Source organism: Choloepus didactylus, chromosome 17, assembly GCF_015220235.1.
Source record: "Choloepus didactylus isolate mChoDid1 chromosome 17, mChoDid1.pri, whole genome shotgun sequence".
Lineage (NCBI taxonomy): Eukaryota > Metazoa > Chordata > Mammalia > Pilosa > Megalonychidae > Choloepus > Choloepus didactylus.
Window position 1 is genome coordinate 74,981,367 of NC_051323.1, and position 13,586 is coordinate 74,994,952.

At 43.5% G+C, this 13,586-nt stretch overlaps 1 protein-coding gene across 1 annotated transcript in view; it reads right to left on the reverse strand.

Moving 5' to 3' along the window:
• The window catches only part of LOC119512148, a 237,717-nt gene that overhangs the window by 166,372 nt on the left and 57,759 nt on the right, over positions 1–13,586 (reverse strand). The window contains exons 7-9 of the mRNA XM_037806639.1: positions 7,646–7,729; positions 5,720–5,824; positions 3,218–3,301 (exon numbers count right to left, since the gene is read on the reverse strand). Of these exons, the coding sequence (XP_037662567.1) occupies positions 3,218–3,301; positions 5,720–5,824; positions 7,646–7,729 (273 nt within the window). The remainder of the gene's footprint in view (positions 1–3,217; positions 3,302–5,719; positions 5,825–7,645; positions 7,730–13,586) is intronic.

Genomic DNA, 13,586 nt, shown 5'->3' on the forward strand with positions numbered 1-13,586 from the left:
GCAGATGACAGACAGTTTGAAGACAGCCGTTGAAAGCAGACTTTTGCTCCAGAGAAGCTAAGAGAGGAAAAATACCCCAAGAGCAACTGAGAGTGACATTTTTGAGGAACTGCAGCCTAGAGAGGAACGTCCTAGGAAAAGCCACTTTGAACCCAGAACTTTGGAGCAGATGCCAGCCATGTGCCTTCCTAGCTAACAGAGGTTTTCCGGACACCATTGGCCATCCTCCAGTGAAGGTACCCAATTGCTGATGTGTTACCTTGGATACTTTACAGCCTTAAGACTGTAACTGTGTAACCAGATAACACCCCTTTTATAAAAGCCAATCCATTTCTGGTGCTTTGCATTCTGGCAGCATTAGCAAACTAGAACAGGAGGAAAATAACACGTCTTATCTTAATCGTGTGGCTTATAAATTGCATTGGCAAAGGTAATTTGTTATAAAATTTATTTGTAGTCTTATAATATTGACATGGCACAAATGCCTGCCATATTCTAACACTAACTGCCTTATTTCAATTTTTTTCCTAATTCATATATATCTACCTTAAACCATTTCCTTGCAATTTCGTGTACTGGGGACACATCTGCACGTGTTATACATATGTTGCCGGTTTCTCCCTATTTACTTTGGCCTTTGAGCACCAGTGCAAAAGGAAAAGTCTGCTCTTCTCCTCCATGAAAATCTTTTACAGTGGCTGTGGCTGCAGGGCAGCATGATGGGGAAGGACGTGGGGAGGCTGGCTTTCCTGAGTCCTGCTAGTGACCAGGGCACGCATGCACAAGGAGCCAGCCAGTACTGCTGAGTGGAAAACCATGTGTTACCAGAAAGGGTGAGCCACACTTGCAAAGGGGGTTCTTGTCCCCAGAACAGTGTTCAGACGGTGAGAACCAGCCTGACCCATGCACTGCAGGGATATTTACGCTTTAGACCACAGATTTCCATAATCAATAGAATGTTATACTGAAGATTTTGACAATTCTTGCTTCAACATCTCAATTTTCCATTGCCCCAGAAGGTTAAAAAATGCTAAAATGTTGGGGTAGTTCATTCAATACAGTAACTAGGCCTTTAGAATACATGAACTTATAGGTTTAAAAAGATATACTTTCTTTCTTGCATGACATTCTCTGTAGGTGATGGAGCTTCTGAACTTGCTGTTTCAACAAATATAGGTTTATATGGAAATCTGGAGAGCACATGCCTTAGAATTTCATCTCAAGTAAAATAAACAAAGGTATGTTAATACTAGCAATGCAGGATTGACATATTTTGCTCTGTATGCACATAGAACAGTCTAAGAATACGGTGAATACATGACACAAAATTGATAGATATGAGATTTATGCTAAAATATCTAGTCTCAGGAAGGGGAGATCCTCCAATCTACATCATTTCTGAAAAAGTGTGATTGCACCAGATATCACAGATAGTAAACATTAACACTAGAAATATACAGCAGAAACCTTGCCCAAATTTTCATGGTGCTATAATTTTTTTCCTCCTCCTGTGTGTATTCTGACCAACTCCCAGCCTATCCTCAAGCTGTTCCATAAAAATTGGGAGGTTATGGGGGTAGAAACAAAGCAAAAATATTTTATAAATTCAGAAAGCTCTCTGTTTACAAAACTATTGCAAATGTCTCATGGCTACATTTTTTGAATACATGACTTTTTCATTCCCTTTCAAAGCTTTAGGTTCTGCCTCACCCTAAAGAAGAGGAGTATTAGTTCTGCGTATAGGTTAGCTTTGCTAAGTCACAAAATATCAAAGGTAATTGCATGAATTGTGTACTTCTTCTGAGATGTTTCTCAAAGGCTTTGGCATAGTGGAGGTATCTATTTTGAAACAGGATAAGTGCTTTCAAAAATATTAAACATCAAATTCACTTGTAAAATGTTAAGTTCTCGTCACCAAGCTCCTTCCTTGATGAACATGTTGACCTAAGATTCCTGATAATGCTGCTCAAACAGAACCCAGCACTGCAGTGGTGACCTAACAGGGCCAAGGCTGACGCTGGGACGGCCTGTGCAGGTGAGCGGGTCCTCAGGAAACGGAGCCTCCAAACCTGAGTCATACACACATCTCCAGATGCACTTGCTACCATCTACACATGGGGGCTGGTTTCAGAGAGACTGGGGTCACCTGGAGAGGGAAGAGCAAGTCCTCTGATTCCTAGACATCCATCCCTGAAAGCCTGTGGAGTGGGACGGCAGGTACTCCTAGATCAATTCATTCATTCAACCAGGGTCATCTATAAGTGAGTCAGTTAGTAATTCAAAGGAGATTTACTGAAGTACCTTTTGCAGCACACATGGAAAAGAAAACCCAAAATTCCTGAGAGGAGGCTGCTCCTGGGAAAGGGCCTATATCATGTGTAGCCATGACCCCTTTCCAAGAAGGAATCCGCAGGCATTGCTCTGGGATCCCAACCTCTCCCACCCAACAGCTCCCGACCCAGAGAGAAGCATCAGGGCTCACACTTCCTCACAGCCCTTTCTCAAGCCAAAGGCGATCCTCAGTCTTGACCCCTGACCCCACAGCACAGGCACCAGGCAGGGGAGATTTCACTGGAAATTGGACCCTTCCTTGAGCACACGGATGCGCGTCTGGACCTTTCTGCTCAGGATCAGCTTTCTGCTAAAGAGAACTTCCCTGGGCTTAGATCTTCTTAAATGTGAAATGAGGGACTTGGACTAGGGCAGTGAGTCCCACCAGGAGGGCTTTAAAACTCCTGAAGCAAAGGCCCCACTGCAAACCACAGACTGATCAGGGCAGCAGGACCAGGGAGCCTCTTTGTGGTCACATCCCCAGGGGTGTCTCTTGCTCCTTTAGGGCTGAGCCCATGGGAAGGTCGGTGTGAGCCTCACAGCCTGGCTGACTCTAACCTGCACAGAAATCCCCTCTGCAGCTTGATCATGGCAGACGTGACTCAGCTGGTTGAGGGAGGGCTGACAGGGTCCAGTTAATGACCTCCAGCAATGCTCAGGCTGCTGGGCAGGGACCCGCACTGCGGACCAACCTCCTGTCAAGTCCTGGCGATTATGTTCCACCTGCTGCTTAATTTCCTGGGAGGTGGACACTAGATTCTTGCCTCAAGCAAAGTACTTGCCATCCCCTCAGAGCAAAGAACAGGTTTACTGGGAGGAAACCACAAACAAGATTGCAATTCCATTCAAACAAACAAGAAATGTTTCATCTGAAGAGGCTACTTACCAAGTATTTTAGCCTTGGGTTCCGCCGGCTTAACTGAACTTGATGCAAATTTAATATTTTCAAAGATTTCTGGATGGGGATAACCTAGGAGAAAATATACGTTGGTTTGGTTAAATCTTTTATTGGATCTGCAGGTATTCCTTCAGAATTGTTACCATTTGCAAGGCCTGCTTTGAGGGACTGGGCATTGGATGTCACGTTCCACTCCAAATTTGAAGTCCGGTCGTCAAGGCCAGTGTAGTTCTGTGGGACTTGGTGGGGAAAGATGCCAGCACACAGGATGGCTGTGTGTGAGGAAGCAGGGAGAGAATATTTCTTGACCTGAGGTGGAAACCAAAAAGTGCCCTTCTCTTACTTTTCACTGTTATCATCTACCATGAACTGCAGTATCTGACCTCGGTTCAAAGATGGTTATGTTACTGTTCAGTTTGTAGAGGAAGACAGCACACATTTCAGTTTTTCAAAGCAAAATGGTCCCTTCATTCAGGAATGATCCCAACAATGAGTGAATGACCATGTTGAAAATATGCTGCTTCCTTGCTCGGCAGAAGAGGGGAAAATGCCACCGCCCACTCTGCACTCCACCACACTTGGACCTCATTTGGGCAGGGCTCAGAGGACCTGTGACTGCCCCTACTTGATCTGTTTGTTAAGCAGAGAGAATTTCTGATTTTATTACGTACTGATGTCAAAACAAAGGTGCAAAGGGGAATGGACTTGTTCTGCCACCTTCCACAGGACATGGAGTGTGCTGACACTCAAGTGGCTACTGCTTGATGACGTGCCAAATGATCACAGCAACCGGTGGAGAGTGTGAGCTGTACTGTCAGGCTTTTTTTGAAGCTGTGATATACAGTGTTCTGACCCTTTTTCTTGTCGCAAGGTCAAGGCCAGACCTTTATTCCGCACCCCATGGAGTGGGCAACCTCACCAAGAAGAGTCCGACCCCAATCAGCAGGCGGGCAGGGCCCCAGCCCCTCCCTATCCTGGTGTCACAGAGCACTCAGGAAGTGTCTACAAGGATGAGAAGTTCTAACACAAAACCAGTGACAAAGCTGAGTTTCACATGATTTCCTGACAATCTGCATAGCAACTGAGTCATCTGTGCTCTCATGACAAATATACACAATATATGAAAATTGGCAGGAGGACGAGTATAGAGTATCCTAAAATGATTTCAAGTATGACAACTGTGACCCATAAATGACAAACGTACAGTTTTCTGTTTCTGAGACATGGGTGAATTTTAAAAATAGATATGTAATCATGCACATACATTGCTAAATACGTATTTGTCATTCTGTGTCTGCATTATGAGCGTGATAAAACATTGTCTAAAACAAAGGCATAATTGGGTATCGAATCATGTTCTCCATAAGACATTCTAGTTCAATGCCCCATACTGTGGCTGTGAATTTACGTTTAAGTAGGATCTTTGAAGAGTCTCTTGAGATAAGGTCAAATAGAATCGGGATGGACCTGATTCCAGTATGACAAGTGTCCTTAGAAAGAGAAAAAAATGAGAACATGGAAGTGGAAGCCAAAGGTGAATTGGGAAGTAGACAGACTGCCATGCAAAAAGGGCATATAGTGACTGCCAGCTAGCCACCCCCAGAAGGCCACAGACTTCAGAGAAAGCACAGCCTTCTGGTCCCTTGATTTGAGCCCTCTAGTCTCCACAACTGTGGGACAGTTAATTCCTGTTGTTTAAGCCAACCAGGCTACAGTCTCTGTTATAGCAGTCTGGCTGCTACAGCACTCAAGACTGTGCAGCAAAATATTACGTTTGTCATAATCATGTGGCTGATAAAATGCACTGGCAATGGCAGTTTAGGATAAAATTTGTTTACGCATCATTTTTAATTTAATATTGCACAAATTCCTGCCATGTCCTGATAACTAATTGCCCTTTTTCAATTTTTTTCCTAATGCACATACCATCTACCTTAGATTTCCTTTGTCATTTTGTGCATTTTGGGGCTCTCTTGCATGTTTTATACAAAAGTGGCTGCTTCTTTCTTTCATTTTTTGGCATTTGAGCACTAGAACAAAAGTAGTCTGCTCTGCTCCTCTGTGCAAATATTTTAAGGAGGCTGATGCCCGCAGGGCAGGGTGATGGGGAGGATGTGGGGATGCTGGGCCTTCCCGAGTCCTGTCAGTGACGGGGCTCATATGCACAATGAACTACTAAGCGCTGTTCAATGGAAAGTAACTAAGCCAGCTGGGGCTTGTCCTTCCAGGAGCAGTGACCCACACTAGCACAGTGTCCAGAGCATCAGAACCTGCCTGACACATGCACCTCAGGGATCGCCCCAAACACAGGAATATTTTCACTTTACATCATAGACTTCCAAAGTTGATGGAAGGTTATATGGAGGATCTGGAACTTTCTTTGTTTTACCCAGAAGATTAAAAAATGCTACAATTATGAGCTAGTAAATTTAATATAATAAATAGGTCTTTAGAACATGAGTACTAACAAGTTTAAAAAGATATACTTGCTTGGATTCATGAAGTTCTTTGTAGTTGATATGGCTGCCATACTTCTTATTTCATCAAATGCTGGATTATATGGAACTCTGGAGAGCACTTGCTGTAAAATTTCATCTCAAGTAAAGTAAACAAAGGCATGTTAATACCTACAATGTGAGATTGAGAAATTTTGCTCTGTACATACCTAAAGCCATCTAGGAATGTAAATAAATGACACGAACTCAACGGATATGTGACTATATGTACTGAAATACCTTGTCTCAGGTAGGGGAGCTCTGCCAACCTAAATCACTTCTGAAAAATCATGATTGCATTGAAAGTCCTGGATGGAAAACACTGCCCATTAGTGATATATGTAACTAGGCCTAGAATATCATGGTGTTAAGGCTCATAATTTTCTTTACTGCTTCTGTTGCCATCTGACCCCATATAAAAATTAGGGGTAGATTATGGGAGGAGAAATGAAGCATAAAAATTTTATAAATTCAGAAAGCTCTTTGTTATAAAACTGCTTCTAATTTCTCACTGTTACAATTTTTGACACATTAATAAATCATTCCCCATTTTTTTTTTTTTTACCATTTTTAAGAGTATAGTTCGGTGGCATAAGTAATTTGGCAATGTTGTATAGATTTCACCATCATCTATTTCCAGAACATTTTTATCATCCCAAGAGAAACTCCGTGCACGTTGAGCAGGAACTCCCCAGGGGCACCTCCCGGGCCCTGGCAACCTGGACTGCCTTCTGCCTATTCCAGACGCCTCACATAAGGGGAATCAGTGCTCGTCCTTTTAGTCCTGCTTATTTCACTTCCCATAAAGGCTCCAAGTTCATCCAGGTTGTAACATATATCAGACACATTGCTTTTTACAGCTGAAGAAAATACTACTGTATGTATATTCCACAATTTGCCTGTCCATTCTTTTGTTGACACTTCGGTTCTTTGCACCATCTGGCTATTATGAACACTGATGTACAAGTATATGTTTGAGTCTCTGCTTCAGTTCTTTTGGGTGTATACCTAGGAGTGCAATTGCCAGGTCATATAGTAATTCTATCTTATACTTTTAAGGAACCATAAAACGGTTTTCCACAGCAGCTGCAGCATTTTACATTACACCTTTACATTGTATTTATATTTTTATCTCCCAACAGCAGCTCCCAACCCAGAGAGAGCATCAGGGCTCACACTTCCTGGCAGCCTGTTCTCAGGCCAAAGGCGATCTTCAGTCTTGACCCCTGACCCCACAGCACAGGCACCAGGCAGGAGAGGTTTCACTGGAAATTGGACCCTTCCTCGAGCACACAGCTATGGGTCTGGACCTTTCTGCTCGGGCTCAGCTCTCTGCTAAAGAGAACTTCCCTGGGATTAGATCTTCTCACATGTGAAATGAGGGACCTGGACTAGGGCAGTGAGTCCCACCTGGAATCACCTGGAGGGCTTTAAAAATTCCTGGCTCAAAATCCTCAAGGCAGACAAAGGAATCTGCTCACTGAGGGCAGAACCTGTTTGTGGCCATCTCCCCATGCTCCTTTAGTTTAGTTTAGGTTGGGGTGGGGTGGGGAGTGGGGAGTCTGTCTCAGCCTCAGAGCCCGGCTGTCTCTAACCTACACAGAAATCTCCTGGGCACCTTGGTGAGGCAGAGGTGCCTCCGCTGGTTGGGGGAGGGGGGCCTGACAGGCTCCAGTTTAATGAGACCCCAGGCGATGTTCTCTGAGGACCTGTCTCTGAACAGCACGGTCCTGCCCACAAGCTCAGATTCCACACTTAATTGCTTGGGAGCTGGACACTTAAGAAAAACGATTCTAGTTTCAAGGCAAAGCATTTCCATTGCCCTCAAAGCAGCAGGAACAGAGTAGCTGAGAGACAACCTTGGCAAGCATGCAATTCTTTGCAAATACACCATAAATGCTTCATACAAGAAGTTACTTACCAAATATTTCATTCGAGTTTTTCTCCTGCTCCTTAAACTTTGATGCAAATTCAGTAGGTTTCAAGTACTTTTTCTGGGTTGGACCTATAGGAAAATAACCTCAGCTGTGATTAAATCTTTCAATGGAGCTGATGTGTTTACTCCTTTCGGAAGCAGCACTGGTGTCTGTGGTATTCTGAGGGCAGCGTCAGGCAAGAGGCCTGTTCTGGGGGAAAGGCACTGTAGTAGAGGCTGTGGCCAAAGCTAGAGGGCTTGGACAGTAAGGTCCTGTGGGACATGGCTTTCTCAGGAGACTTGTGGGAAGGATACCCACCCACCTGATAGCCATGCCTGAGGGTGAGGAGAGTTGCGATTTGTCAATATGAAGCAGAAAGCGGAAAGTGCCATACTCTTTGCCCACTGTTATCATCTGTTATGAACTGCAGTAAATGGCACTAGTTCCAAGGATAGTTATGTTCATTACATATTTTGAGGGCAATAAAGGAAGACAACACACATTTCAGCTGCATACACTGAAACGTATCCCTCCTTAAGGAATGATCCCAACAAGGGGTGGCTTTGACCTTGTTGGAAACAGAGAAAAATGTTATTGCAAACTCTTCACTCATCCATTCCTGGGGACTCAAAGGGCTTGTGGCTGCCCCTACTTGATCTATTTCCAGCAAAAGGAATTTCTTATTTTGTCATTTACTGATGCCAAAATGAAGGTGCATAGGGGATGGACTGGGTCAACGACTTTCCACAGGAACACGGAATGATTTCAAGACTTGTGCTGACACCAACGTGGCCACTCAAGGATGGGAACTGACTGAGCTAACAATGCCAGCAAACTATAGAGACTGTGAGCTATGTCTTCAGGCTTTTCTTTAAGGTATCATGTCTGAGAGACCAGCCCCCTTATCTGGATGCAAAATGAAGACCTGGCCTTTTATTTTAGCCCACGGGAACATGGGCAAAATGAGCAGGGTGTTAGCCCCATCTCTCCTAGTGAAGGGGCTGCCTGTCCACAGCGCCTGCCTATCCTGAGCATGACACTGCACTAGGGAAGTGTCTGCGAGAAGGTGAACGTCTGAGACAAAACCAGCGACAGAACTGACACTCACATGGTTTACTGACAGACAATCTGCACAGCACCGAGTATCCATGCTCACAATTGGCAAACACTATACAGAGAAATTGGTAGAAAGACCGTTATGAGGTATGTTGAAGATTTCAGGTGTGACTACTTTGATCCAGGAAATGGCAAATGGGTAGCTCTCTGTTACTGAGATATTGATGGATAATTAGGAATAGATGCACTTAATCATGTGAGACTTTTCAAAAAAAAAAAAGTGTCATCCTGAGTCACCAACTGAGCATGATAAAATACTGTGAGGAACAAAGGAATATTGGGATTGAATCATGTCCCTCCACAAGTGTGTTCTAGCCCTAACAGCTGATCCTGTGGGTGCAAACTCATTTGTAAATGGGATCTTTGAAGATGCTGTTAGGATGATGCTAAACAGGACTTCTGGGAAGATGGGAGAACATGTAGAACAGAGCAAACTTCTCCTCCATGAAAAAACTACAGTAAAGGCAAAAAAAAGCCCGGGACATTGATTTTAGGGTACAAGGGACCGGAGAAGGATCACCACAATACATACTGGGAACTTGGATGAAAAAGCAGAGAAATTACGTCCGAAACTATGGGGTGAGTTTATTCAAGTGGGACCACCACCAGGGGCTGGTAGCTGCAAGTCAGCCACCAAGCAGGGGAAGGAAGAGCTCTCCACTCCTGCACACCCATCTCAGCAATTGGCAGGGAAGATAAAATTCTGGCTGGGAGCTCCGATGAAGGAACTCAGGAAACAGCAGTCCTGTGTTGACCACATTTACTCTCCCTCCAGGGAAACCCACGGTGTGCACGGTCAAGAGATGGGGACAGGTGAGGGTGCCACGCGGAAGCCCCAGGAGCCCTACCCAACTAGAGTATTTCAGGACATAGTTGGGGAAAACTTCCCAACCCTTCTAAATGACATAAAGATGCAAAATAAAAGAAGCTCAATGAACTCCAAATAGAATAAATCCAAATAGACACACTCCAAGACATATACTAATCAGATTGTCAAATACTGAAGAAGAAAAGAGAGTCCTGAAAGCAGTAAGAGAAAGTGGTTCACCACATACAAGGGAAACCACAGAAAGACTAAGTAGTGACTACTCAGCAGACACCATGGCGGTAAGAAGGCAGTGATATGACATATTTCAGATTCTGAAAGAGAAAAATTGCCAGCCAAGAATTCTTTATCCAGCAAAGCTCTCCTTCAAAAGTGAAGGAGAGTATAACATTTTCACAGATAAACAAATGCTGAGAGAATCTGTAATAAGAGACCTGCCATACAAGAAACACTAAAGGGAGCTGTGATGGTTAGCTTCATGTGTCAACTTGGCCAAGTGATAGTACCCAGCTGTCTGGTCAAGCAAACACTGGCCTAACAATTGCTGCGAGGATGTTTGTGGCTGGTTAATAAACCAACAGGCTGGTTTATTAAGTCATCAGTCAATTGACTGCAGCTGTGACTGATGACTCACCAAAGGGCGTGCCTTCCACAATGAGAGTATGCAATTGGCTGGATTTAATCCAATTAATCGGTTGAAGACTTATAAGCAAGAAAGATAGAAGACCTTCATTTCTTCTTTGGCTGCCCAGTGAAGTATTTCCTGAGTTCGTCGAAGTTGCCGGTTGGTTTCCTGAGGAGTTCATTGAACACATTTGTCAAAGATCCCAGTTCACTTCCTGAGGAGTTCGTCAAAGTTGCCGGTTCATTTCTTGAGGAGTTCATCGGACATCTTCCTTGGAGTTGACAGTTTGCTGACTGCCCTACAGAATTTAGACTCGTGCATACCCACAGTTGCGTGAGTCGCTTTTATAAATTTTATAGTCATAGATAACTTTCATTGATTCTGTTTCCCTAGAGAACCCTAACTAATACAGGAGCTCTACCAGCTGAGATAAAAGGACAGAGCGGTCTGGAGAAGGGCACAGAACTGAAAGGTACTAGGTAAGGGTAACTTAAAGGAAAAAAAAAAGAGGTGGGGAACAGATCTGACAAATAAAAATGAAAGGATAAGGTGGTTGGTTCAAGAACTCCCTTCACAGTAATAACTTTGAATGTGAATGGATTAAACTCCCCAATTAAAAGATACAGACTGGCAGGATGCATTAAAAAGTATGATCCATCAATATGCTGTTTACAAGAGATTCATTTTAGACCGAGCAATACAATGAGACTGAAAGTGAAAGGATGGAAAAAAATATTCCACGCAAGCTGCAACCAAAAGAAAAAACTGGTACCTATACTAACATCAGACAAAATAGACTCTACATGCAAAAATGTCGTAAGAGACAAAGAAGGACACTATATATTAATAAAAGGGACAATTCACCAAGGAGCAATAACAATCATAAATATTTATACACACAATCAAGGAACTCCAAAGTACACAAAAATAACACTGGCAAAACTGAAGGGAGCAACAGACATTTCTACAATAATAGTGGGAGATTTTGATACACCACTCTTTTCTATAGATAGAACAATTAGACAAAGGACCAATAAGGAAATTGAGAACCTAAACAATGTGATAAATGATTTAGACTTAAGAGACATATATAGATCAGTACATACCAAATTACCAGGATGTACATTCTTCTCTAGCACTCAAGGAATGTTCTACATGATAGATAATATGCTGGGGAACAAAACAAGCCCCAACAAATTTAAGAGATTGAAATTATTCAGATACATTCTCTGACCATAAAGGAGTGCAACTAGAAATCAATAACCACTAAAGAATCAGAACATTCACAAATATGTAGAGGTTAAACAACATACCCTTAAACAATCAGTGGTCAAAGAAGAAACTTCAGAGGAGAACCTAAGATGGTGGCTAGGAGAGACAGGGCAAAAAAAACACCTCCATGAAAAATACTAGATAAAAGCCAGAAAGGGAACCAGAACACCAGTTCCAGCGATGTACCAGCTGGACAAGGTCTGCTAAATCCACAGGGACCGTGCACATGGTGAAACCGGGAGTCTGTGTTCTGAAACGAGTAAGCCGCTGAATATCCAGCAGCCACGCTGCGGTGTGGGGAAACCGAGGGTTGGCATTTGGAGGCAGACTAGTTCTTTTTTAAAAAAACCCAAAAGGGGCTGCAGATATGGCAGCGAGAACCGCACAGTAAAGTGCAGCAGCACGGGCTGTGCGAACGCCTCAATATCTAGCATGGATGACAGCCTTTCGCGCACCTGCTGCTAATTGTCTCAGAGCGAGGAAGGCAGAGGTGGGCCAAAAGGGGAAAAAAAACATGCCCCTTGTAGCCATCTTCCCGGTGGGTTGGGAATGCTCCTGCCCGGTGCCGGAGCCACAGCCCAGAGCCACGTCAAAAAACCCAGTGTGACGGGAAGTGACTCCAGCAACACACGTACATACCACAATATCGGGCACAGACAATAGCCTTTCGTGCACCCGCAGCTAATTGTCCTGGAGCTGAGAAGGCAGAGCTGTGCGAAAAGGGAGAAATTAACACGCCCCATTCAGCCATCCTTTCAGCAGGCTGGGAACGCCCCTACACAGCCCAGCAGTCCAGAACTTACCTTGAGGGATGGCGTGCACTTGTGACATAGCATAACCTTCCCTCAGCAGCGGCCCTAGAAGGGCACGGCTTGGAAGAGGGACCCACTTGGAAATCCCAGGGACCATACACCAATACCAAAGATTTATGGGTCAGTGGCAGAGACAATCTGTGGTGAGACTGAAATGAAGGTTTAGACTCTTGGAACAGCCTTAAATCTCCAGGAACACCTGGGAGGTTTCATTGTTAAAGCTGCCCTCCCTCCCTAACTGCTCAGACACATGCCCCACATTAAGGGCAGACAGTACCAACAACACACCCAAACTTGGTGCACCAATTGGACCCCACAAGAATCAGACCCCCACACACCACAAAGATAAAGTTGGGAAGAACTGACTTGAGGGGAATAGGTGACTCGCAGGCACCATCTGCTGGTTAGTTAGAGAAAGTGTATGCCACCAAGCTGTAGATCTGACAAATTAGAGATTCATCTTTGAATAATCCTACATACCCTAAAAGAACCCTATCAAGTAAAGCAAATGTCAAGAGACCAAAAACAACAGAAAATTTTAAAGCATATGATAAAATCAGACGATATGGAAAACCCAAACCCAAACCCAAACACCCAAATCAAAAGATCAGAAGAGACACAGTACTTGGAGCAATTAATCAAAGAACTAAAGAGAAATAATGAAAGCATGGCATAGGATATAAAGGACATAAAGAAGACCCTAGAAGAGCATAAAGAAGAAATTGCAAGAGTAAATAAAAAAAATAGGTGATCTTAGGGAAATAAAAGAAACTGTTGACCAAATTAAAAAGATTCTGGATACTCATACTAAAAGACTAGTGGAAGCTGAACAATGAACCAGCGACCTCGAGGGCCACAGAACGGAAAATGAAAGAACAAAAGAAAGAATGGGGAAAAAAATTGAAAAACTCTAAATGGACCTCAGGGATATGATAGATACAATAAAACATCCAAATATAAGACTCATTGGTATCCCAGAAGGGGAAGAGAAGGGTAAAGGTCTAGAAAGAGTAGTCAAAGAAATTGTTGGGGAAAACTTCCCAAACCTTCTAAACAATATAAATACACAAAGCATAAATGCCCAGCGAACTCCAAACAGAATAAATCCAAATAAACCCACTCTGAGACATATTCTGATCAGACTGTCAACTACTGTGGAGAAAGAGCAAGTTCTGAAGCAACAAGAGAAAAGCAATTCACCACATACAAAGGAAACAACATAAGACTAAGTAGTGACTACTCAGCAGCCACCATGGAGGTGAGAAGGCAGTAGCATGACATATTTAAAATTCTGA